Consider the following 26,768-nt stretch of genomic DNA (forward strand, 5'->3'; position numbering starts at 1 on the left):
TTTTTTACTTTGTCCTTTTTTGGTGGACAATTATCTCTTTATTTCCAGCTGTTGGTGTAAACAAATGATTACTCACAACAATAACTGAGAGGTTAATGAATACCTCCATACTACAGATATTGATATATATTTTTAAAATCTGTTACATGTTATAATCTGATTATCGAATCTTAAAGTTTAAAGAGTTAAAGTACAAAATATTACTTAAATAATGATAAAATGCTTTATGTTTCCACTGACTGATTAAAAAAAAGAATGTTGGTTGAATTTATTCCAGGCAGAAAAACTAATTTAAAGACAATCTTTGTTAAAGTACACATCAAGAAGACTTACTCATTGATTGAAAGCATTGGTCCTCCACTCCCTGACACTGTAATGTAGTGTTGCACTGAGAGGCGACACAAGTGTTACATAGTAGGCCGTTACTTGACTGAGGAGTAGGAGCTGAAACAGAAAAGAACATCATTTAATTTTATTACAGAGAACATTTCAGCATATATCAAAATGATTGTTTCTTATCTCTTTCTGTTACTGTTTCTTTAATAAAACACTTATAGATTTGTAGTTACCAGGCAGATTTTGTGAGTTGCAGTTATCCGTGTTGCAGCACGTGGCAGATGCAAGAACACTTTGAACACCCAGGTTAACTGAAAATGTCTGATTGCCCGTAGCTGGACACAGAGAGGAAGATGCACACGCCTTGTAGAATTGTGTTGCTGTAGTTCCAGATGAGGTAGCTGGAAATTCAAAGTAATTTAAATACTTTTAATAATGAATTTTATTAATGTTGATGGAAAGCACACATAACTTCATAGTCATTGAAATTTACTGAAATGTATCAGATAATATGAAGAAAAGATTACCTAAAATAGTAGCTGTAACACACATGGTCTCTGAAGAACAGTTCACTGTTACTGTGCTTGAACACGTCTGATTTGTGCAGGTTTGGCACTGAAGTGCTCCAGCTGTTGTCGATGTTGGTGCAGAAGTTGTTCTGGTATCTACGACTATTGTTGTGGTTGGTGCAGCAGTTGTTGTGGTTGGTGCAGTTGTTGTAGTGGTTGGGGCAACAGTGGTCGTAGTTGGAGTAGTTGTTGTTGGTGCAGCAGTAGTTGTTGTTGGTGCAGCTGTAGTTGTGGTTGAAGCAGCTTTTGTTGTTGTGGTTGGTGCAGCAGTGGTTGTGCGTGAAGTACAGTTTGGTCCACTTGTTATGGTACCAGCCATCTGCATGAAAGGTAGAGAACCCAGGCTTGAAGCAGCTGCACACAGGTTTGCAGATGCACAGCCGTAAGCTGGGAAACTGTTGGTGCCGTCCCTCACTGCAGATCAAAAATTAGTTTGAACAATTTCAGAAATTTTTAATGTCATGATTTCATAATATATTATCATATTTAAAGGATTACTCAGTACATCTTAAAAATCCGTTTGCTGATATCTAGTAATATTTATTATTATGTCGTTTTAGTGCCTGTTGGTAAGACATGTTAAATGGTAAAACAACAGGTACATTTATTGCGATTTTGTACTCTAATAAAGGCCCCAATTTAATTTTATTCCAAGGCATATTTACCAGTTCACACACACTTTCATACAGCAGTTTTACAGTTTGCCTCTTTCGTGCTCTCTGACTATTGTGTGTAACGCTGATGATGCATCAGGGTAATTTGTTGTTCAAAATCTTTCATTCTGACATGTGAACTGAAACCAAAAATATATCATAAGATAAACATGACTGTGAAAATCAAAATGTGTACTCAGAGTATTATCATTAAAAATGTTTTTCTTTTTATGCAGGACCACTCCTGTCACAGGAATTTATTAATAAATATATTGTACTGTATTACATTTTATTTAGAGCTTCTTATTAGCTTCTTATTTTTCAGTCAAAAGAAAATCATCAAGCTACACCGTAGATCACCTGTAGAGTTTTGGGCATTGACCATCATTATTGGTTTGCAAATGATCAGGGAAGTGCATTGTACCTATCGTACACCATAGGTGGTCTTCCAACATGTAGCATTTTCTGAGAACATCTATCATTAAAATCTTTCTTTCATAAGCCTGATTTTCAGTCAGTTGTTTAGTGACTTTCACATTTATGTTATTGAAAACATGTAGTCACAATGTCATAAGTCAAAGTGATTTCCTTTTAATGAACAGTGTTCCGACACTGGGTGTTCTATTATCACACATTGTTTTTCATTTAAAACAGATAAATGATTTCTCCATCAACAAGAAATCAAAGTGCTACTCTTGATTTTATCGTTTTTTTTTTTTTACTTTGTCCTTTTTGGTGGACAATTATCTCTTTGTTTTCAGCTGTTGTTGTAAACAAATGATTACTCACAACAATAACTGAGAGGTTAATGAATACCTCCATACTACAAATATTGATATATATTTTTAAAATCTGTTACATGTTATAAACTGATTATCGAATCTTAACGTTTAAAGAGTTAAAGTACAAAATATTACTTAAATAATGATAAAATGCTTTATGTTTCCACTGACTGATTAAAAAAAAACAATGTTGGTTGAATTTATTCCAGGCAGAAAAACTAATTTAAAGACAATCTTTGTTAAAGTACACATCAAGAAGACTTACTCATTGATTGAAAGCATTGGTCCTCCACTCCCTGACACTGTAATGTAGTGTTGCACTGAGAGGCGACACAAGTGTTACATAGTAGGCCGTTACTTGACTGAGGAGTAGGAGCTGAAACAGAAAAGAACATCATTTAATTTTATTACAGAGAACATTTCAGCATATATCAAAATGATTGTTTCTTATCTCTTTCTGTTACTGTTTCTTTAATAAAACACTTATAGATTTGTAGTTACCAGGCAGATTTTGTGAGTTGCAGTTATCCGTGTTGCAGCACGTGGCAGATGCAAGAACACTTTGAACACCCAGGTTAACTGAAAATGTCTGATTGCCCGTAGCTGGACACAGAGAGGAAGATGCACACGCCTTGTAGATTTGTGTTGCTGTAGTTCCAGATGAGGTAGCTGGAAATTCAAAGTAATTTAAATACTTTTAATAATGAATTTTATTAATGTTGATGGAAAGCACACATAACTTCATAGTCATTGAAATTTACTGAAATGTATCAGATAATATGAAGAAAAGATTACCTAAAATAGTAGCTGTAACACACATGGTCTCTGAAGAACAGTTCACTGTTACTGTGCTTGAACACGTCTGATTTGTGCAGGTTTGGCACTGAAGTGCTCCAGCTGATGTCGATGTTGGTGCAGAAGTTGTTCTGGTATCTCGACTATTGTTGTGGTTGGTGCAGCAGTTGTTGTGGTTGGTGCAGTTGTTGTAGTGGTTGGGGCAACAGTGGTCGTAGTTGGAGTAGTTGTTGTTGGTGCAGCAGTAGTTGTTGTTGGTGCAGCTGTAGTTGTGGTTGAAGCAGCTTTTGTTGTTGTGGTTGGTGCAGCAGTGGTTGTGCGTGAAGTACAGTTTGGTCCACTTGTTATGGTACCAGCCATCTGCATGAAAGGTAGAGAACCCAGGCTTGAAGCAGCTGCACACAGGTTTGCAGATGCACAGCCGTAAGCTGGGAAACTGTTGGTGCCGTCCCTCACTGCAGATCAAAAATTAGTTTGAACAATTTCAGAAATTTTTAATGTCATGATTTCATAATATATTATCATATTTAAAGGATTACTCAGTACATCTTAAAAATCCGTTTGCTGATATCTAGTAATATTTATTATTATGTCGTTTTAGTGCCTGTTGGTAAGACATGTTAAATGGTAAAACAACAGGTACATTTATTGCGATTTTGTACTCTAATAAAGGCCCCAATTTAATTTTATTCAAGGCATATTTACCAGTTCACACACACTTTCATACAGCAGTTTTACAGTTTGCCTCTTTCGTGCTCTCTGACTATTGTGTGTAACGCTGATGATGCATCAGGGTAATTTGTTGTTCAAAATCTTTCATTCTGACATGTGAACTGAAACCAAAAAATATATCATAAGATAAACATGACTGTGAAAATCAAAATGTGTACTCAGAGTATTATCATTAAAAATGTTTTTCTTTTTATGCAGGACCACTCCTGTCACAGGAATTTATTAATAAATATATTGTACTGTATTACATTTTATTTAGAGCTTCTTATTAGCTTCTTATTTTTCAGTCAAAAGAAAATCATCAAGCTACACTGTAGATCACCTGTAAAGTTTTGGGCATTGACCATCATTATTGGTTTGCAAATGATCAGGGAAGTGCATTGTACCTATCGTACACCATAGGTGGTCTTCCAACATGTAGCATTTTCTGAGAACATCTATCATTAAAATCTTTCTTTCATAAGCCTGATTTTCAGTCAGTTGTTTAGTGACTTTCACATTTATGTTATTGAAAACATGTAGTCACAATGTCATAAGTCAAAGTGATTTCCTTTTAATGTACAGTGTTCCGACACTGGGTGTTCTATTATCACACATTGTTTTCATTTAAAACAGATAAATGATTTCTCCATCAACAAGAAATCAAAGTGCTACTCTTGATTTTATCGTATTTTTTTTTTACTTTGTCCTTTTTGGTGGACAATTATCTCTTTGTTTTCAGCTGTTGTTGTAAACAAATGATTACTCACAACAATAACTGAGAGGTTAATGAATACCTCCATACTACAAATATTGATATATATTTTTAAAATCTGTTACATGTTATAAACTGATTATCGAATCTTAAAGTTTAAAGAGTTAAAGTACAAAATATTACTTAAATAATGATAAAATGCTTTATGTTTCCACTGACTGATTAAAAAAAAACAATGTTGGTTGAATTTATTCCAGGCAGAAAAACTAATTTAAAGACAATCTTTGTTAAAGTACACATCAAGAAGACTTACTCATTGATTGAAAGCATTGGTCCTCCACTCCCTGACACTGTAATGTAGTGTTGCACTGAGAGGCGACACAAGCGTTACATAGTAGGCCGTTACTTGACTGAGGAGTAGGAGCTGAAACAGAAAAGAACATCATTTAATTTTATTACAGAGAACATTTCAGCATATATCAAAATGATTGTTTCTTATCTCTTTCTGTTACTGTTTCTTTAATAAAACACTTATAGATTTGTAGTTACCAGGCAGATTTTGTGAGTTGCAGTTATCCGTGTTGCAGCACGTGGCAGATGCAAGAACACTTTGAACACCCAGGTTAACTGAAAATGTCTGATTGCCCGTAGCTGGACACAGAGAGGAAGATGCACACGCCTTGTAGAATTGTGTTGCTGTAGTTCCAGATGAGGTAGCTGGAAATTCAAAGTAATTTAAATACTTTTAATAATGAATTTTATTAATGTTGATGGAAAGCACACATAACTTCATAGTCATTGAAATTTACTGAAATGTATCAGATAATATGAAGAAAAGATTACCTAAAATAGTAGCTGTAACACACATGGTCTCTGAAGAACAGTTCACTGTTACTGTGCTTGAACACGTCTGATTTGTGCAGGTTTGGCACTGAAGTGCTCCAGCTGATGTCGATGTTGGTGCAGAAGTTGTTCTGGTATCTACGACTATTGTTGTGGTTGGTGCAGCAGTTGTTGTGGTTGGTGCAGTTGTTGTTGTGGTTGGTGCAGCAGTGGTTGTGTGTGAAGTACAGTTTGGTCCACTTATTATGGTACCAACCATCTGCATGAAAGGTAGAGAACCCAGGCTTGAAGCAGCTGCACACAGGTTTTTAGATGCACAGCCGTAAGCTGGGAAACTGTTGGTGCCGTCCCTCACTGCAGATCAAAAATTAGTTTGAACAATTTCAGAAATTTTTAATGTCATGATTTCATGATATATTATCATATTTAAAGGATTACTCAGTACATCTTAAAAATCTGTTTGCTGATATCTAGTAATATTTATTATTATGTCGTTTTAGTGCCTGTTGGTAAGACATGTTAAATGGTAAAACAACAGGTACATTTATTGCGATTTTGTACTCTAATAAAGGCCCCAATTTAATTTTATTCCAAGGCATATTTACCAGTTCACACACACTTTCATACAGCAGTTTTACAGTTTGCCTCTTTTCGTGCTCTCTGACTATTGTGTGTAACGCTGATGATGCATCAGGGTAATTTGTTGTTCAAAATCTTTCATTCTGACATGTGAACTGAAACCAAAAATATATCATAAGATAAACATGACTGTGAAAATCAAAATGTGTACTCAGAGTATTATCATTAAAAATGTTTTTCTTTTTATGCAGGACCACTCCTGTCACAGGAATTTATTAATAAATATATTGTACTGTATTACATTTTATTTAGAGCTTCTTATTAGCTTCTTATTTTTCAGTCAAAAGAAAATCATCAAGCTACACCGTAGATCACCTGTAGAGTTTTGGGCATTGACCATCATTATTGGTTTGCAAATGATCAGGGAAGTGCATTGTACCTATCGTACACCATAGGTGGTCTTCCAACATGTAGCATTTTCTGAGAACATCTATCATTAAAATCTTTCTTTCATAAGCCTGATTTTCAGTCAGTTGTTTAGTGACTTTCACATTTATGTTATTGAAAACATGTAGTCACAATGTCATAAGTCAAAGTGATTTCCTTTTAATGAACAGTGTTCCGACACTGGGTGTTCTATTATCACACATTGTTTTTCATTTAAAACAGATAAATGATTTCTCCATCAACAAGAAATCAAAGTGCTACTCTTGATTTTATCGTATTTTTTTTTTTTTACTTTGTCCTTTTTTGGTGGACAATTATCTCTTTGTTTTCAGCTGTTGTTGTAAACAAATGATTACTCACAACAATAACTGAGAGGTTAATGAATACCTCCATACTACAAATATTGATATATATTTTTAAAATCTGTTACATGTTATAAACTGATTATCGAATCTTAACGTTTAAAGAGTTAAAGTACAAAATATTACTTAAATAATGATAAAATGCTTTATGTTTCCACTGACTGATTAAAAAAACAATGTTGGTTGAATTTATTCCAGGCAGAAAAACTAATTTAAAGACAATCTTTGTTAAAGTACACATCAAGAAGACTTACTCATTGATTGAAAGCATTGGTCCTCCACTCCCTGACACTGTAATGTAGTGTTGCACTGAGAGGCGACACAAGTGTTACATAGTAGGCCGTTACTTGACTGAGGAGTAGGAGCTGAAACAGAAAAGAACATCATTTAATTTTATTACAGAGAACATTTCAGCATATATCAAAATGATTGTTTCTTATCTCTTTCTGTTACTGTTTCTTTAATAAAACACTTATAGATTTGTAGTTACCAGGCAGATTTTGTGAGTTGCAGTTATCCGTGTTGCAGCACGTGGCAGATGCAAGAACACTTTGAACACCCAGGTTAACTGAAAATGTCTGATTGCCCGTAGCTGGACACAGAGAGGAAGATGCACACGCCTTGTAGAATTGTGTTGCTGTAGTTCCAGATGAGGTAGCTGGAAATTCAAAGTAATTTAAATACTTTTAATAATGAATTTTATTAATGTTGATGGAAAGCACACATAACTTCATAGTCATTGAAATTTACTGAAATGTATCAGATAATATGAAGAAAAGATTACCTAAAATAGTAGCTGTAACACACATGGTCTCTGAAGAACAGTTCACTGTTACTGTGCTTGAACACGTCTGATTTGTGCAGGTTTGGCACTGAAGTGCTCCAGCTGATGTCGATGTTGGTGCAGAAGTTGTTCTGGTATCTACGACTATTGTTGTGGTTGGTGCAGCAGTTGTTGTGGTTGGTGCAGTTGTTGTAGTGGTTGGGGCAACAGTGGTCGTAGTTGGAGTAGTTGTTGTTGGTGCAGCAGTAGTTGTTGTTGGTGCAGCTGTGGTTGTGGTTGAAGCAGCTTTTGTTGTTGTGGTTGGTGCAGCAGTGGTTGTGCGTGAAGTACAGTTTGGTCCACTTGTTATGGTACCAGCCATCTGCATGAAAGGTAGAGAACCCAGGCTTGAAGCAGCTGCACACAGGTTTGCAGATGCACAGCCGTAAGCTGGGAAACTGTTGGTGCCGTCCCTCACTGCAGATCAAAAATTAGTTTGAACAATTTCAGAAATTTTTAATGTCATGATTTCATAATATATTATCATATTTAAAGGATTACTCAGTACATCTTAAAAATCCGTTTGCTGATATCTAGTAATATTTATTATTATGTCGTTTTAGTGCCTGTTGGTAAGACATGTTAAATGGTAAAACAACAGGTACATTTATTGCGATTTTGTACTCTAATAAAGGCCCCAATTTAATTTTATTCCAAGGCATATTTACCAGTTCACACACACTTTCATACAGCAGTTTTACAGTTTGCCTCTTTCGTGCTCTCTGACTATTGTGTGTAACGCTGATGATGCATCAGGGTAATTTGTTGTTCAAAATCTTTCATTCTGACATGTGAACTGAAACCAAAAATATATCATAAGATAAACATGACTGTGAAAATCAAAATGTGTACTCAGAGTATTATCATTAAAAATGTTTTTTTTTTTTTTATGCAGGACCACTCCTGTCACAGGAATTTATTAATAAATATATTGTACTGTATTACATTTTATTTAGAGCTTCTTATTAGCTTCTTATTTTTCAGTCAAAAGAAAATCATCAAGCTACACCGTAGATCACCTGTAGAGTTTTGGGCATTGACCATCATTATTGGTTTGCAAATGATCAGGGAAGTGCATTGTACCTATCGTACACCATAGGTGGTCTTCCAACATGTAGCATTTTCTGAGAACATCTATCATTAAAATCTTTCTTTCATAAGCCTGATTTTCAGTCAGTTGTTTAGTGACTTTCACATTTATGTTATTGAAAACATGTAGTCACAATGTCATAAGTCAAAGTGATTTCCTTTTAATGAACAGTGTTCCGACACTGGGTGTTCTATTATCACACATTGTTTTTCATTTAAAACAGATAAATGATTTCTCCATCAACAAGAAATCAAAGTGCTACTCTTGATTTTATCGTTTTTTTTTACTTTGTCCTTTTTGGTGGACAATTATCTCTTTGTTTTCAGCTGTTGTTGTAAACAAATGATTACTCACAACAATAACTGAGAGGTTAATGAATACCTCCATACTACAAATATTGATATATATTTTTAAAATCTGTTACATGTTATAAACTGATTATCGAATCTTAACGTTTAAAGAGTTAAAGTACAAAATATTACTTAAATAATGATAAAATGCTTTATGTTTCCACTGACTGATTAAAAAAACAATGTTGGTTGAATTTATTCCAGGCAGAAAAACTAATTTAAAGACAATCTTTGTTAAAGTACACATCAAGAAGACTTACTCATTGATTGAAAGCATTGGTCCTCCACTCCCTGACACTGTAATGTAGTGTTGCACTGAGAGGCGACACAAGTGTTACATAGTAGGCCGTTACTTGACTGAGGAGTAGGAGCTGAAACAGAAAAGAACATCATTTAATTTTATTACAGAGAACATTTCAGCATATATCAAAATGATTGTTTCTTATCTCTTTCTGTTACTGTTTCTTTAATAAAACACTTATAGATTTGTAGTTACCAGGCAGATTTTGTGAGTTGCAGTTATCCGTGTTGCAGCACGTGGCAGATGCAAGAACACTTTGAACACCCAGGTTAACTGAAAATGTCTGATTGCCCGTAGCTGGACACAGAGAGGAAGATGCACACGCCTTGTAGAATTGTGTTGCTGTAGTTCCAGATGAGGTAGCTGGAAATTCAAAGTAATTTAAATACTTTTAATAATGAATTTTATTAATGTTGATGGAAAGCACACATAACTTCATAGTCATTGAAATTTACTGAAATGTATCAGATAATATGAAGAAAAGATTACCTAAAATAGTAGCTGTAACACACATGGTCTCTGAAGAACAGTTCACTGTTACTGTGCTTGAACACGTCTGATTTGTGCAGGTTTGGCACTGAAGTGCTCCAGCTGTTGTCGATGTTGGTGCAGAAGTTGTTCTGGTATCTACGACTATTGTTGTGGTTGGTGCAGCAGTTGTTGTGGTTGGTGCAGTTGTTGTAGTGGTTGGGGCAACAGTGGTCGTAGTTGGAGTAGTTGTTGTTGGTGCAGCAGTAGTTGTTGTTGGTGCAGCTGTAGTTGTGGTTGAAGCAGCTTTTGTTGTTGTGGTTGGTGCAGCAGTGGTTGTGCGTGAAGTACAGTTTGGTCCACTTATTATGGTACCAACCATCTGCATGAAAGGTAGAGAACCCAGGCTTGAAGCAGCTGCACACAGGTTTGCAGATGCACAGCCGTAAGCTGGGAAACTGTTGGTGCCGTCCCTCACTGCAGATCAAAAATTAGTTTGAACAATTTCAGAAATTTTTAATGTCATGATTTCATAATATATTATCATATTTAAAGGATTACTCAGTACATCTTAAAAATCTGTTTGCTGATATCTAGTAATATTTATTATTTTGTCGTTTTAGTGCCTGTTGGTAAGACATGTTAAATGGTAAAACAACAGGTACATTTATTGCGATTTTGTACTCTAATAAAGGCCCCAATTTAATTTTATTCCAAGGCATATTTACCAGTTCACACACACTTTCATACAGCAGTTTTACAGTTTGCCTCTTTCGTGCTCTCTGACTATTGTGTGTAACGCTGATGATGCATCAGGGTAATTTGTTGTTCAAAATCTTTCATTCTGACATGTGAACTGAAACCAAAAAATATATCATAAGATAAACATGACTGTGAAAATCAAAATGTGTACTCAGAGTATTATCATTAAAAATGTTTTTCTTTTTTATGCAGGACCACTCCTGTCACAGGAATTTATTAATAAATATATTGTACTGTATTATATTTTATTTAGAGCTTCTTATTACCTTCTTATTTTTCAGTCAAAAGAAAATCATCAAGCTACACTGTAGATCACCTGTAGAGTTTTGGGCATTGACCATCATTATTGGTTTGCAAATGATCAGGGAAGTGCATTGTACCTATCGTACACCATAGGTGGTCTTCCAACATGTAGCATTTTCTGAGAACATCTATCATTAAAATCTTTCTTTCATAAGCCTGATTTTCAGTCAGTTGTTTAGTGACTTTCACATTTATGTTATTGAAAACATGTAGTCACAATGTCATAAGTCAAAGTGATTTCCTTTTAATGAACAGTGTTCCGACACTGGGTGTTCTATTATCACACATTGTTTTCATTTAAAACAGATAAATGATTTCTCCATCAACAAGAAATCAAAGTGCTACTCTTGATTTTATCGTATTTTTTTTTTTACTTTGTCCTTTTTTGGTGGACAATTATCTCTTTGTTTTCAGCTGTTGTTGTAAACAAATGATTACTCACAACAATAACTGAGAGGTTAATGAATACCTCCATACTACAAATATTGATATATATTTTTAAAATCTGTTACATGTTATAAATTGATTATCGAATCTTAAAGTTTAAAGAGTTAAAGTACAAAATATTACTTAAATAATGATAAAATGCTTTATGTTTCCACTGACTGATTAAAAAAAACAATGTTGGTTGAATTTATTCCAGGCAGAATAACTAATTTAAAGACAATCTTTGTTAAAGTACACATCAAGAAGACTTACTCATTGATTGAAAGCATTGGTCCTCCACTCCCTGACACCGTAATGTAGTGTTGCACTGAGAGGCGACACAAGCATTACATAGTAGGCCGTTACTTGACTGAGGAGTAGGAGCTGAAACAGAAAAGAACATCATTTAATTTTATTACAGAGAACATTTCAGCATATATCAAAATGATTGTTTCTTATCTCTTTCTGTTACTGTTTCTTTAATAAAACACTTATAGATTTGTAGTTACCAGGCAGATTTTGTGAGTTGCAGTTATCCGTGTTGCAGCACGTGGCAGATGCAAGAACACTTTGAACACCCAGGTTAACTGAAAATGTCTGATTGCCCGTAGCTGGACACAGAGAGGAAGATGCACACGCCTTGTAGAATTGTGTTGCTGTAGTTCCAGATGAGGTAGCTGGAAATTCAAAGTAATTTAAATACTTTTAATAATGAATTTTATTAATGTTGATGGAAAGCACACATAACTTCATAGTCATTGAAATTTACTGAAATGTATCAGATAATATGAAGAAAAGATTACCTAAAATAGTAGCTGTAACACACATGTTCTCTGAAGAGCAGTTCACTGTTACTGTGCTTGAACACGTCTGATTTGTGCAGGTTTGGCACTGAAGTGCTCCAGCTGTTGTCGATGTTGGTGCAGAAGTTGTTCTGGTATCTACGACTATTGTTGTGGTAGGTGCAGCAGTTGTTGTGGTTGGTGCAGTTGTTGTAGTGTTTGGGGCAACAGTGGTCGTAGTTGGAGTAGTTGTTGTTGGTGCAGCAGTAGTTGTTGTTGGTGCAGCTGTAGTTGTGGTTGAAGCAGCTTTTGTTGTTGTGGTTGGTGCAGCAGTGGTTGTGCGTGAAGTACAGTTTGGTCCACTTATTATGGTACCAGCCATCTGCATGAAAGGTAGAGAACCCAGGCTTGAAGCAGCTGCACACAGGTTTTTAGATGCACAGCCGTAAGCTGGGAAACTGTTGGTGCCGTCCCTCACTGCAGATCAAAATTAGTTTGAACAATTTCAGAAATTTTTAATGTCATGATTTCATAATATATTATCATATTTAAAGGATTACTCAATACATCTTAAAAATCTGTTTGCTGATATCTAGTAATATTTATTATTATGTCGTTTTAGTGCCTGTTGGTAAGACATGTTAAATGGTAAAACAACAGGTACATTTATTGCGATTTTGTACTCTAATAAAGGCCCCAATTTAATTTTATTCCAAGGCATATTTACCAGTTCACACACACTTTCATACAGCAGTTTTACAGTTTGCCTCTTTTCGTGCTCTCTGACTATTGTGTGTAACGCTGATGATGCATCAGGGTAATTTGTTGTTCAAAATCTTTCATTTTGACATGTGAACTGAAACCAAAAATATATCATAAGATAAACATGACTGTGAAAATCAAAATGTGTACTCAGAGTATTATCATTAAAAATGTTTTTCTTTTTATGCAGGACCACTCCTGTCACAGGAATTTATTAATAAATATATTGTACTGTATTACATTTTATTTAGAGCTTCTTATTAGCTTCTTATTTTTCAGTCAAAAGAAAATCATCAAGCTACACCGTAGATCACCTGTAGAGTTTTGGGCATTGACCATCATTATTGGTTTGCAAATGATCAGGGAAGTGCATTGTACCTATCGTACACCATAGGTGGTCTTCCAACATGTAGCATTTTCTGAGAACATCTATCATTAAAATCTTTCTTTCATAAGCCTGATTTTCAGTCAGTTGTTTAGTGACTTTCACATTTATGTTATTGAAAACATGTAGTCACAATGTCATAAGTCAAAGTGATTTCCTTTTAATGAACAGTGTTCCGACACTGGGTGTTCTATTATCACACATTGTTTTCATTTAAAACAGATAAATGATTTCTCCATCAACAAGAAATCAAAGTGCTACTCTTGATTTTATCGTATTTTTTTTTTTACTTTGTCCTTTTTGGTGGACAATTATCTCTTTGTTTTCAGCTGTTGTTGTAAACAAATGATTACTCACAACAATAACTGAGAGGTTAATGAATACCTCCATACTACAAATATTGATATATATTTTTAAAATCTGTTACATGTTATAAACTGATTATCGAATCTTAACGTTTAAAGAGTTAAAGTACAAAATATTACTTAAATAATGATAAAATGCTTTATGTTTCCACTGACTGATTAAAAAAAACAATGTTGGTTGAATTTATTCCAGGCAGAAAAACTAATTTAAAGACAATCTTTGTTAAAGTACACATCAAGAAGACTTACTCGTTGATTGAAAGCATTGGTCCTCCACTCCCTGACACTGTAATGTAGTGTTGCACTGAGAGGCGACACAAGTGTTACATAGTAGGCCGTTACTTGACTGAGGAGTAGGAGCTGAAACAGAAAAGAACATCATTTAATTTTATTACAGAGAACATTTCAGCATATATCAAAATGATTGTTTCTTATCTCTTTCTGTTACTGTTTCTTTAATAAAACACTTATAGATTTGTAGTTACCAGGCAGATTTTGTGAGTTGCAGTTATCCGTGTTGCAGCACGTGGCAGATGCAAGAACACTTTGAACACCCAGGTTAACTGAAAATGTCTGATTGCCCGTAGCTGGACACAGAGAGGAAGATGCACACGCCTTGTAGAATTGTGTTGCTGTAGTTCCAGATGAGGTAGCTGGAAATTCAAAGTAATTTAAATACTTTTAATAATGAATTTTATTAATGTTGATGGAAAGCACACATAACTTCATAGTCATTGAAATTTACTGAAATGTATCAGATAATATGAAGAAAAGATTACCTAAAATAGTAGCTGTAACACACATGGTCTCTGAAGAACAGTTCACTGTTACTGTGCTTGAACACGTCTGATTTGTGCAGGTTTGGCACTGAAGTGCTCCAGCTGTTGTCGATGTTGGTGCAGAAGTTGTTCTGGTATCTACGACTATTGTTGTGGTAGGTGCAGCAGTTGTTGTGGTTGGTGCAGTTGTTGTAGTGTTTGGGGCAACAGTGGTCGTAGTTGGAGTAGTTGTTGTTGGTGCAGCAGTAGTTGTTGTTGGTGCAGCTGTAGTTGTGGTTGAAGCAGCTTTTGTTGTTGTGGTTGGTGCAGCAGTGGTTGTGCGTGAAGTACAGTTTGGTCCACTTGTTATGGTACCAGCCATCTGCATGAAAGGTAGAGAACCCAGGCTTGAAGCAGCTGCACACAGGTTTGCAGATGCACAGCCGTAAGCTGGGAAACTGTTGGTGCCGTCCCTCACTGCAGATCAAAAATTAGTTTGAACAATTTCAGAAATTTTTAATGTCATGATTTCATAATATATTATCATATTTAAAGGATTACTCAGTACATCTTAAAAATCTGTTTGCTGATATCTAGTAATATTTATTATTATGTCGTTTTAGTGCCTGTTGGTAAGACATGTTAAATGGTAAAACAACAGGTACATTTATTGCGATTTTGTACTCTAATAAAGGCCCCAATTTAATTTTATTCCAAGGCATATTTACCAGTTCACACACACTTTCATACAGCAGTTTTACAGTTTGCCTCTTTCGTGCTCTCTGACTATTGTGTGTAACGCTGATGATGCATCAGGGTAATTTGTTGTTCAAAATCTTTCATTCTGACATGTGAACTGTAACCAAAAAATATATCATAAGATAAACATGACTGTGAAAATCAAAATGTGTACTCAGAGTATTATCATTAAAAATGTTTTTCTTTTTATGCAGGACCACTCCTGTCACAGGAATTTATTAATAAATATATTGTATTGTATTACATTTTATTTAGAGCTTCTTATTAGCTTCTTATTTTTCAGTCAAAAGAAAATCATCAAGCTACACTGTAGATCACCTGTAGAGTTTTGGGCATTGACCATCATTATTGGTTTGCAAATGATCAGGGAAGTGCATTGTACCTATCGTACACCATAGGTGGTCTTCCAACATGTAGCATTTTCTGAGAACATCTATCATTAAAATCTTTCTTTCATAAGCCTGATTTTCAGTCAGTTGTTTAGTGACTTTCACATTTATGTTATTGAAAACATGTAGTCACAATGTCATAAGTCAAAGTGATTTCCTTTTAATGAACAGTGTTCCGACACTGGGTGTTCTATTATCACACATTGTTTTTCATTTAAAACAGATAAATGATTTCTCCATCAACAAGAAATCAAAGTGCTATTCTTGATTTTATCGTTTTTTTTTTTTTTTTTACTTTGTCCTTTTTGGTGGACAATTATCTCTTTGTTTTCAGCTGTTGGTGTAAACAAATGATTACTCACAACAATAACTGAGAGGTTAATGAATACCTCCATACTACAAATATTGATATATATTTTTAAAATCTGTTACATGTTATAAACTGATTATCGAAGCTTAACGTTTAAAGAGTTAAAGTACAAAATATTACTTAAATAATGATAAAATGCTTTATGTTTCCACTGACTGATTAAAAAAAAGAATGTTGGTTGAATTTATTCCAGGCAGAAAAACTAATTTAAAGACAATCTTTGTTAAAGTACACATCAAGAAGACTTACTCATTGATTGAAAGCATTGGTCCTCCACTCCCTGACACTGTAATGTAGTGTTGCACTGAGAGGCGACACAAGTGTTACATAGTAGGCCGTTACTTGACTGAGGAGTAGGAGCTGAAACAGAAAAGAACATCATTTAATTTTATTACAGAGAACATTTCAGCATATATCAAAATGATTGTTTCTTATCTCTTTCTGTTACTGTTTCTTTAATAAAACACTTATAGATTTGTAGTTACCAGGCAGATTTTGTGAGTTGCAGTTATCCGTGTTGCAGCACGTGGCAGATGCAAGAACACTTTGAACACCCAGGTTAACTGAAAATGTCTGATTGCCCGTAGCTGGACACAGAGAGGAAGATGCACACGCCTTGTAGAATTGTGTTGCTGTAGTTCCAGATGAGGTAGCTGGAAATTCAAAGTAATTTAAATACTTTTAATAATGAATTTTATTAATGTTGATGGAAAGCACACATAACTTCATAGTCATTGAAATTTACTGAAATGTATCAGATAATATGAAGAAAAGATTACCTAAAATAGTAGCTGTAACACACATGGTCTCTGAAGAACAGTTCACTGTTACTGTGCTTGAACACGTCTGATTTGTGCAGGTTTGGCACTGAAGTGCTCCAGCTGTTGTCGATGTTGGTGCAGAAGTTGTTCTGGTATCTACGACTATTGTTGTGGTTGGTGCAGCAGTTGTTGTGGTTGGTGCAGTTGTTGTAGTGTTTGGGGCAACAGTGGTCGTAGTTGGAGTAGTTGTTGTTGGTGCAGCAGTAGTTGTTGTTGGTGCAGCTGTAGTTGTGGTTGAAGCAGCTTTTGTTGTTGTGGTTGGTGCAGCAGTGGTTGTGCGTGAAGTACAGTTTGGTCCACTTGTTATGGTACCAGCCATCTGCATGAAAGGTAGAGAACCCAGGCTTGAAGCAGCTGCACACAGGTTTGCAGATGCACAGCCGTAAGCTGGGAAACTGTTGGTGCCGTCCCTCACTGCAGATCAAAAATTAGTTTGAACAATTTCAGAAATTTTTAATGTCATGATTTCATAATATATTATCATATTTAAAGGATTACTCAGTACATCTTAAAAATCTGTTTGCTGATATCTAGTAATATTTATTATTATGTCGTTTTAGTGCCTGTTGGTAAGACATGTTAAATGGTAAAACAACAGGTACATTTATTGCGATTTTGTACTCTAATAAAGGCCCCAATTTAATTTTATTCCAAGGCATATTTACCAGTTCACACACACTTTCATACAGCAGTTTTACAGTTTGCCTCTTTTCGTGCTCTCTGACTATTGTGTGTAACGCTGATGATGCATCAGGGTAATTTGTTGTTCAAAATCTTTCATTCTGACATGTGAACTGAAACCAAAAATATATCATAAGATAAACATGACTGTGAAAATCAAAATGTGTACTCAGAGTATTATCATTAAAAATGTTTTCTTTTTTTATGCAGGACCACTCCTGTCACAGGAATTTATTAATAAATATATTGTATTGTATTACATTTTATTTAGAGCTTCTTATTAGCTTCTTATTTTTCAGTCAAAAGAAAATCATCAAGCTACACCGTAGATCACCTGTAGAGTTTTGGGCATTGACCATCATTATTGGTTTGCAAATGATCAGGGAAGTGCATTGTACCTCTCTCGTACACCATAGGTGGTCTTCCAACATGTAGCATTTTCTGAGAACATCTATCATTAAAATCTTTCTTTCATAAGCCTGATTTTCAGTCAGTTGTTTAGTGACTTTCACATTTATGTTATTGAAAACATGTAGTCACAATGTCATAAGTCAAAGTGATTTCCTTTTAATGAACAGTGTTCCGACACTGGGTGTTCTATTATCACACATTGTTTTTCATTTAAAACAGATAAATGATTTCTCCATCAACAAGAAATCAAAGTGCTATTCTTGATTTTATCGTTTTTTTTTTTTTACTTTGTCCTTTTTTGGTGGACAATTATCTCTTTGTTTTCAGCTGTTGTTGTAAACAAATGATTACTCACAACAATAACTGAGAGGTTAATGAATACCTCCATACTACAAATATTGATATATATATTTTAAAATCTGTTACATGTTATAAACTGATTATCGAATCTTAACGTTTAAAGAGTTAAAGTACAAAATATTACTTAAATAATGATAAAATGCTTTATGTTTCCACTGACTGATTAAAAAAAGAATGTTGGTTGAATTTATTCCAGGCAGAAAAACTAATTTAAAGACAATCTTTGTTAAAGTACACATCAAGAAGACTTACTCATTGATTGAAAGCATTGGTCCTCCACTCCCTGACACTGTAATGTAGTGTTGCACTGAGAGGCGACACAAGTGTTACATAGTAGGCCGTTACTTGACTGAGGAGTAGGAGCTGAAACAGAAAAGAACATCATTTAATTTTATTACAGAGAACATTTCAGCATATATCAAAATGATTGTTTCTTATCTCTTTCTGTTACTGTTTCTTTAATAAAACACTTATAGATTTGTAGTTACCAGGCAGATTTTGTGAGTTGCAGTTATCCGTGTTGCAGCACGTGGCAGATGCAAGAACACTTTGAACACCCAGGTTAACTGAAAATGTCTGATTGCCCGTAGCTGGACACAGAGAGGAAGATGCACACGCCTTGTAGAATTGTGTTGCTGTAGTTCCAGATGAGGTAGCTGGAAATTCAAAGTAATTTAAATACTTTTAATAATGAATTTTATTAATGTTGATGGAAAGCACACATAACTTCATAGTCATTGAAATTTACTGAAATGTATCAGATAATATGAAGAAAAGATTACCTAAAATAGTAGCTGTAACACACATGGTCTCTGAAGAACAGTTCACTGTTACTGTGCTTGAACACGTCTGATTTGTGCAGGTTTGGCACTGAAGTGCTCCAGCTGTTGTCAATGTTGGTGCAGAAGTTGTTCTGGTATCTACGACTATTGTTGTGGTTGGTGCAGCAGTTGTTGTGGTTGGTGCAGTTGTTGTAGTGGTTGGGGCAACAGTGGTCGTAGTTGGAGTAGTTGTTGTTGGTGCAGCAGTAGTTGTTGTTGGTGCAGCTGTAGTTGTGGTTGAAGCAGCTTTTGTTGTTGTGGTTGGTGCAGCAGTGGTTGTGCGTGAAGTACAGTTTGGTCCACTTGTTATGGTACCAGCCATCTGCATGAAAGGTAGAGAACCCAGGCTTGAAGCAGCTGCACACAGGTTTGCAGATGCACAGCCGTAAGCTGGGAAACTGTTGGTGCCGTCCCTCACTGCAGATCAAAATTAGTTTGAACAATTTCAGAAATTTTTAATGTCATGATTTCATAATATATTATCATATTTAAAGGATTACTCAGTACATCTTAAAAATCTGTTTGCTGATATCTAGTAATATTTATTATTATGTCATTTTAGTGCCTGTTGGTAAGACATGTTAAATGGTAAAACAACAGGTACATTTATTGCGATTTTGTACTCTAATAAAGGCCCCAATTTAATTTTATTCCAAGGCATATTTACCAGTTCACACACACTTTCATACAGCAGTTTTACAGTTTGCCTCTTTCGTGCTCTCTGACTATTGTGTGTAACGCTGATGATGCATCAGGGTAATTTGTTGCTCAAAATCTTTCATTTTGACATGTGAACTGTAACCAAAAAAATATATCATAAGATAAACATGACTGTGAAAATCAAAATGTGTACTCAGAGTATTATCATTAAAAATGTTTTTGTTTTTTTATGCATGAACACTCCTATTACAGGAATTTATTAATAAATATATTGTATTACATTTTATTTAGAGCTTCTAACTATTTTTCAGTCAAAAGAAAATTATCAAGCTACACTGTAGATCACCTGTAGAGTTTTGGGCATTGACCATCATTATTGGTTTGCAAATGATCAGGGAAGTGCATTGTACCTATCGTACACCATAGGTGGTCTTCCAACATGTAGCATTTTCTGAGAACATCTATCATTAAAATCTTTCTTTCATAAGCCTGATTTTCAGTCAGTTGTTTAGTGACTTTCACATTTATGTTATTGAAAACATGTAGTCACAATGTCATAAGCCAAAGTGATTTTCTTTTAATGAACAGTGTTCCAACACTGGGTGTTCTATTATCACACATTGTTTTTCATTTAAAGCAGATAAATGGTTTCTCCATCAACAAGAATTCAAAGTGCTACTCTTTCCATTTTCTTTACTTTTCTCTTGTTGTGATGGACATGTATGTCCATGTTACAAATAATGATTTTTTTCTTTAATTTTGAGAATAGTTGTTAACTAATATATTTATGTGTTGTGGACAAATCTGTAACATGTCATAAACTGATTATCAAATCTTCATCTTTCAAGATTTAAAGTAGAAAATAACATTTAAATACTGATAAAATGCTTTTATGACTGCAGAACATTCTGAAAAGAAAGTTGGTTGAATTTGTTCTAGGCAGATTAACCATTATCGTATTTTTTTTACTTTGTCCTTTTTTGGTGGACAATTATCTCTTTGTTTTCAGCTGTTGTTGTAAACAAATGATTACTCACAACAATAACTGAGAGGTTAATGAATACCTCCATACTACAAATATTGATATATATTTTTAAAATCTGTTACATGTTATAAACTGATTATCGAATCTTAACGTTTAAAGAGTTAAAGTACAAAATATTACTTAAATAATGATAAAATGCTTTATGTTTCCACTGACTGATTAAAAAAAACAATGTTGGTTGAATTTATTCCAGGCAGAAAAACTAATTTAAAGACAATCTTTGTTAAAGTACACATCAAGAAGACTTACTCATTGATTGAAAGCATTGGTCCTCCACTCCCTGACAGTGTAATGGAGTGTTGCACTTAGAGGTGGCACAAGCGTTACATTGTAGGCCGTTACTTGACTGAGGAGTAGGAGCTGAAACAGAAAAGAACATCATTTAATTTTATTACAGAGAACATTTCAGCATATATCAAAATGATTGTTTCTTATCTCTTTCTGTTACTGTTTCTTTAATAAAACACTTATAGATTTGTAGTTACCAGGCAGATTTTGTGAGTTGCAGTTATCCGTGTTGCAGCACATGGCAGATGCAAGAACACTTTCAACACCCAGGTCAACTGAAAATGTCTGATTGCCCGTAGCTGGACACAGAGAGGAAGATGCACACGCCTTGTAGATTTGTGTTGCTGTAGTTCCAGAGGATTTAGCTGCAAATTCAAAGTTAATTGTAATATTTTTAATGATGAATTTTATTAATGTTGACAGAAAGTACACATAACTTCACAGTCATTGAAATTTACTGAAATTTATCAGATAATATGAAGAAAAGATTACCTAAAATAGTAGCTGTGACACACATGGTCTCTGAAGAACAGTTCACTGTTACTGTGCTTGAACACGTCTGATTTGTGCAGGTTTGGCACTGAAGTGCTCCAGCTGCAAGCAGGAGAGAAACAGTGAAAGGATTTTAGTTAAAAATCAAAGATTACTGGGGTTTTTTAAATACCTGCATTATTAAATAGGCTTTATCTCTTCTATTTCTTTACACTGTTACCCAAACTAATACAATTGGTTCATATATAGCATTTTGCTACTTAAACACCTAAAGCCCTTTATTCAACATGTCTCATTAACCCAGTCATACAGTAACTTTTATATATTTCTTTCTTTCTTTCTTTCTTTCTTTGTCTCCCTTTCTTAATTTTTACATGTAATTACTTTCTATTTAAAATTCACAGTTCAACTCCCCGCATAGAGAGTCATGTTACCAGGGAGTGTCCTACCACCATTCCAATCATTAAATGATCTTGTCTACCTTTCTTAGCCACAGGCAGCGAAGGTGGCAAAAGTACAGACATTCTGCATTTAAGTGGAAGTACATATACTTGTGTTAAATATAGTCCAGTAAAAGATGAAATACAGAAGCAACTTCTTTACTCAGGTAAAAGTGAAAAGTACAGGCTCTGATATTTACAAAAAGTATAAATATCCTTGAAGGATGATTCCACTATCTATTTTTATGCAGAGGTATTTGGACCTTCAGCTATATTAATCTAATATGAAAATAATTTTAGTACATGGGAATACAAATGTTATTTGAATCTAATCTAATTCTAATGAATGTGCTCAGCTTGAATCTGTTATTTAGAATACAAACTGTAAAAAAGACTTAAAAAATAGGTGTGACTTTGCCTCTACAGCTATACAGAAAAATTAGAATGGTCAGGGGTTAAAAGCAAGATTCGGCAAGTGGAGGAACACTAAGGTCTTTTGTAGTAGCTCAAGAAAATATGAACAGTTCACAATCATTTATATTGTGAGCTCCATTCAATTTTCTTTGTGTACAAGTTTTGATCAGCTGACCTGCTATTTGTGGATTTACACAACTGAAGTAAACTAGATGAAAGTAGAGGTTTCGGCTAAGTTCCATTTCCTACATTAATAATATAATGTATATTGTCTTTATACTAGGCAGTATAAATTTGGCATAAAGATTGCATTCAGTGAATAAATCTAAGCATCATCAGCTTAAATGTAAGTTAATCTCTGCTGCACTTGATGTAACCTAACACTGACCACCACAGCCACTGAGTATAAGTCCAACACAGACCTTTACTGTGATTTCACCACATTAATGTAAGCTAACCTGTTTATCCTGGACAAAACGAATCCAGAATTGTCATGCAACAAAGTTAGCATACTAAGTGAAGGAGGTTTCACAAAATTAAAATACAACATTTATAAAAACACATCATATACGCATCCAGTATATGAATATTACAACATTGCATGTAAGCTTTAAATCTTCAGTTTATCAAGCGTCACAGAGCAGTCATTACCTTTAAATCCCTCTTCTTCCTTTCCTGTCCTGTCATTTATTACATCTTTCTCGATCTCTCAATAAAGTTAGCTGTCACTCTTTTCTCTCCCTGTGAAATACAACAGCTGGACCTCTAGCTGCAACACACTGTGCGACAAACTGCACACAGTTTGCGTATTTGTTGATGTTTGCTTAGCTGATAGAAATCTTGTAGAAACGTCACGTCTTTTATGCTCATCCCTCTTCTGTAGCACTAGCTAGATGCTGATTACAACATAAGCCCACTTTAACCCCCGAGTACAGGGGTGTCCAACTCCAGTTTTTGAGAGCTACTGTCCTACAACTTTTAGATGCATCCATAATCCAACACAGCGAAATCAAATGATTGTATTACCTCTTCAGCGTGCCATCAAGTTTGGCAAAGGCCTGGTAACAAAGCCATTCATTTGATTTAGGTGTGTCGGAAAAAGGATGCATCTAAAAGTATTTAAACGTAGAATGGGAGGGAGAGCCTTCAGTTTTCAGGCCCCTCTTCTGTGGAAGCAGCTTCCAGGTTGGATTCGGGAGACAGACACTATCTCTACTTTTAAGATTAGGCTTAAAACTTTCCTTTTTGCTAAAGCATACAGTTAGGGCTGGACCAGGTGACCCTGAATCCTCCCTTAGTTATGCTGCAATAGACGTAGGGTGCCAGGGATTCCCATGATGCATTGAGTTTTTCCTTTCCAGTCACCTTTCTCACTCACTATGTGTTAATAGACCTCTCTGCATTGAATCATACCTGTTATTAATCCCTCCCTCTCTTCCACAGCATGTCTTTATCCTGTTTTCCTTCTCTCACCCCAACTGGTTGCAGCAGATGGTCCCTGAGCCTAGTTCTGCCGGAGGTTTCTTCCTGTTAAAAGGGAGTTTTTCCTTCCCACTGTCGCCAAAGTGCTTGCTCATAGGGGGTCATATGATTGTTGGGTTTTTCTCTGTATCTGTTATTATAGAGTATACTGTACAATATAAAGCGCCTTGAGGCGACTTTTGTTGTGATTTGGCGCTATATAAATAAAATTGAATTGAATTGAATTGAATTGAATTGAATTAAAAGCTGCAGGACAGTAGCTCTCGAGGACTGGAGTTGGACACCCCTGCTCAAGTATAAACGCTATAAATAATACCAAAACGGCCTTGTTTTGAAAATGCAAGGAGTAGAAAGTAAAGTTGTGTGTGTTAAAAATATAAGGAATAAAAAAGTTTTCAGAAAAATAAATACTTCAGTATACCTGAATTTTTTTTACTTAAAAAGAGTAACAAAGTATTTTTACTTTGTTATTTCCCACCTCTGACAGGAAGATCTTAACATCTTAACAATGAGTTTATCATATTTGATACAGTTTTTGAGTTTTCTATATCATCAATGTCACCCCCACACAATACATTTTTAAGCAATTTTTAAAAGATGTAGCAAATATGATAGAAATTAAGTCATACATGGATATTAAAACATAATTAATGTTTCTAACAAATTTTAATTTGAATATATAAAATTCCAATAAACACTCCATTTTCAAAAAATTAGAATTTTCTGGCAGTTATTTTATTGTTCAGGCTTTAAAGGGTTAAGGTGCTATAACATCTATATAAAATAATTTTTAACTTCTTTCTTTGACAGTAAAATTTACATCCTAAACAATAAGCAAAAGTGGAGTTACCTGTGCTGGATAGTGCCCAGAGGAGAATCAGAGCAGTCAGCGTCATTGTGATGAACAGGTCACTTCTGCAGATTAGTTTCCCTGGACTGTGATACTAAACCCGAGGAGAACTGCTACTCCTTATACACTGAACAGTTGATCTCAGGATTGGGCGTGTTTACATTTTTACATTATGAACATTCAGAAACTCATATCCTCGTTTGTCAAGTGATAATGTCATCACCTTTACCACAACCTTTGTTCAATTGTACATTTAAACAAAGGGTTCACCACAACGTTTTTTTTAATTAAGAATGAATGAAAATTATCTCCTTTTATGCGTCACTGAGCCTTCATTTTCTCTTTTGCTATGTGAAATTACTTGGGTTAATTGTTGGTGCATGTTTTTCAAGCATGTGGGTGTTAAACTTGGTAGTCTATAATGAGCTATTTTATTGTTTTTCTTTTTCTTTCAAATCCTGCCCTGTCTGTCAGGTTTTGCATTCAAAATTCTGATCTGAATGCACTGTTGTGCCAAACATATTTTGCTTTTCCGAGATAAGACTCTCGTTCAGGTGTTTCTTTAATCTGTTTATTTCTTCATTTCTATTTTTTTTAGAGGTGATACAAGTACAGACATTCTGTACTTAAGTAGACGTGAAAGTGGAAGTACAGGCTCTGAAATGTACTCAAAATAAGAACGTAAAAAGTAGCTCTTGGGAGGATGATTTTACCAAGTATTTTTGTGCAACGCTAACTGAACCATGTGCTATATTCATGTAATAAAAAAAAAAATATGTAGATGGGGTTACAAACTTAATTTTAAGTCTAAATTTCAATTCTAGTAAATGTACCCGGCTTTTATCAGTTGAGTAGAACAGGTCAGTTGTGATCAGCTGATCTGTGCTGCTGTTTCTCTGAGGTTTACTGGTCTTTGTGGATTTACACAACTGAATTCAGCAAGATGTCAGCAGATGCTTCAGGAGTTCTTCTGGCTGATTTCCGTCCTCTACACTGACAGTACACTATTTATGCTATATACTATACTAGACTGTATACAGTTGGTATCAAGGTGCAAACATCATCATCTAAAATTCATATTAATCTCTGCTACACTTGATTTAATGTCACTCTGACCATGAGCACCACAGCCACTGTGCACCAGTCACACACTGCTCTTTACTTTCAATCCATCACGGTACAGCAAACTAACCTGTTTATCCTGCAGTAACTTGCCGAGTATTTTCATGCAACCTTTAAATAGCACTTAATTTACCTCAGTTTGATTTACAGCATGTTTCACAATATGATAAAACATAATGTCACATGTACAGACCTAGTATCCGATTTAAAAACATGAGGACTTAGGATAGGAAAGGAAGAAGCGAGGTTAGATTTAAAGGTAAGGACCTCTCAATGGTGTTTGATAACCTGGAAATGTAAAGCTTACATCTGGCTTTTTTATCTTTTTCCATCTCTGAATAAAGTTAGCTATCACTCTTTTTGCTCCCCGTGAAATAGAGCCGCTGGACCTTTAGATAGCAACACACTGTACAACAAACTGCAACACAAGCAACACAAGGATTGCCTTTCAGGTGTTACTCTTTAGGCTCAAATTGATTTAATATTTGAAGGCATGAAGTGACATGAAATAATAACCTCACCTCAAATACATCAAATTAAAAGTGATAAGCTCACTTTGAAAATGTAAGGAGTAGAAAGTACAGATATTTGTTTAAATGTGTAGGGAGTAAAAGTAAAAAGGTGGAAAAAAAAACCTCTCAAATACAGGTAACTGAAAAATTTACTCAAGTACAGTAACAAAGTATTTGCACTTTGTTACTTCCCACCTGTTTTTTTTTAGTTTTTACTTTTTATGTGGTATACAGTATGAGAATGTCTAAGGCAGGACAGGCAGGAAAAAAGGAGTGGGATAGAGTACAAATAAAAGTGTACAACAAACTGCCAACTGTCTCGCTTGTAAGAAAAATAAACATGCTGCACCTGGAACACAAAAAGCCAGTAATGCACAGTTACAGAAAATTATTTATCTTCTTGCGGTGTTTCTGTGTGAGAGTGTGGGGGAGAGAGAGCGAGAGAGAGAGAGAGAGAGGGTGTGGGTGTCAAGTGTGAGTGTGT

General features: G+C 34.9%; 1 protein-coding gene across 1 annotated transcript in view; it reads right to left on the minus strand.

Annotated features, from left to right (window-relative positions):
• LOC120433840 (mucin-5AC-like) overlaps positions 1 to 24,800 on the minus strand; it is a 33,511-nt gene extending 8,711 nt beyond the window's left edge. The window contains exons 1-13 of the mRNA XM_039600788.1: positions 24,651 to 24,800; positions 21,465 to 21,566; positions 21,170 to 21,337; positions 20,934 to 21,044; positions 18,941 to 19,396; positions 18,647 to 18,814; positions 18,411 to 18,521; positions 16,665 to 17,120; positions 16,371 to 16,538; positions 16,135 to 16,245; positions 14,389 to 14,844; positions 14,095 to 14,262; positions 13,859 to 13,969 (exon numbers count right to left, since the gene is read on the minus strand). Of these exons, the coding sequence (XP_039456722.1) occupies positions 13,859 to 13,969; positions 14,095 to 14,262; positions 14,389 to 14,844; positions 16,135 to 16,245; positions 16,371 to 16,538; positions 16,665 to 17,120; positions 18,411 to 18,521; positions 18,647 to 18,814; positions 18,941 to 19,396; positions 20,934 to 21,044; positions 21,170 to 21,337; positions 21,465 to 21,566; positions 24,651 to 24,696 (2,632 nt within the window). The 5' untranslated portion in view covers positions 24,697 to 24,800. The remainder of the gene's footprint in view (positions 1 to 13,858; positions 13,970 to 14,094; positions 14,263 to 14,388; positions 14,845 to 16,134; positions 16,246 to 16,370; positions 16,539 to 16,664; positions 17,121 to 18,410; positions 18,522 to 18,646; positions 18,815 to 18,940; positions 19,397 to 20,933; positions 21,045 to 21,169; positions 21,338 to 21,464; positions 21,567 to 24,650) is intronic.
• Positions 24,801 to 26,768: the final 1,968 nt, after the last annotated feature.

Source organism: Oreochromis aureus, linkage group 17 (genome assembly GCF_013358895.1).
Source record: "Oreochromis aureus strain Israel breed Guangdong linkage group 17, ZZ_aureus, whole genome shotgun sequence".
Lineage (NCBI taxonomy): Eukaryota > Metazoa > Chordata > Actinopteri > Cichliformes > Cichlidae > Oreochromis > Oreochromis aureus.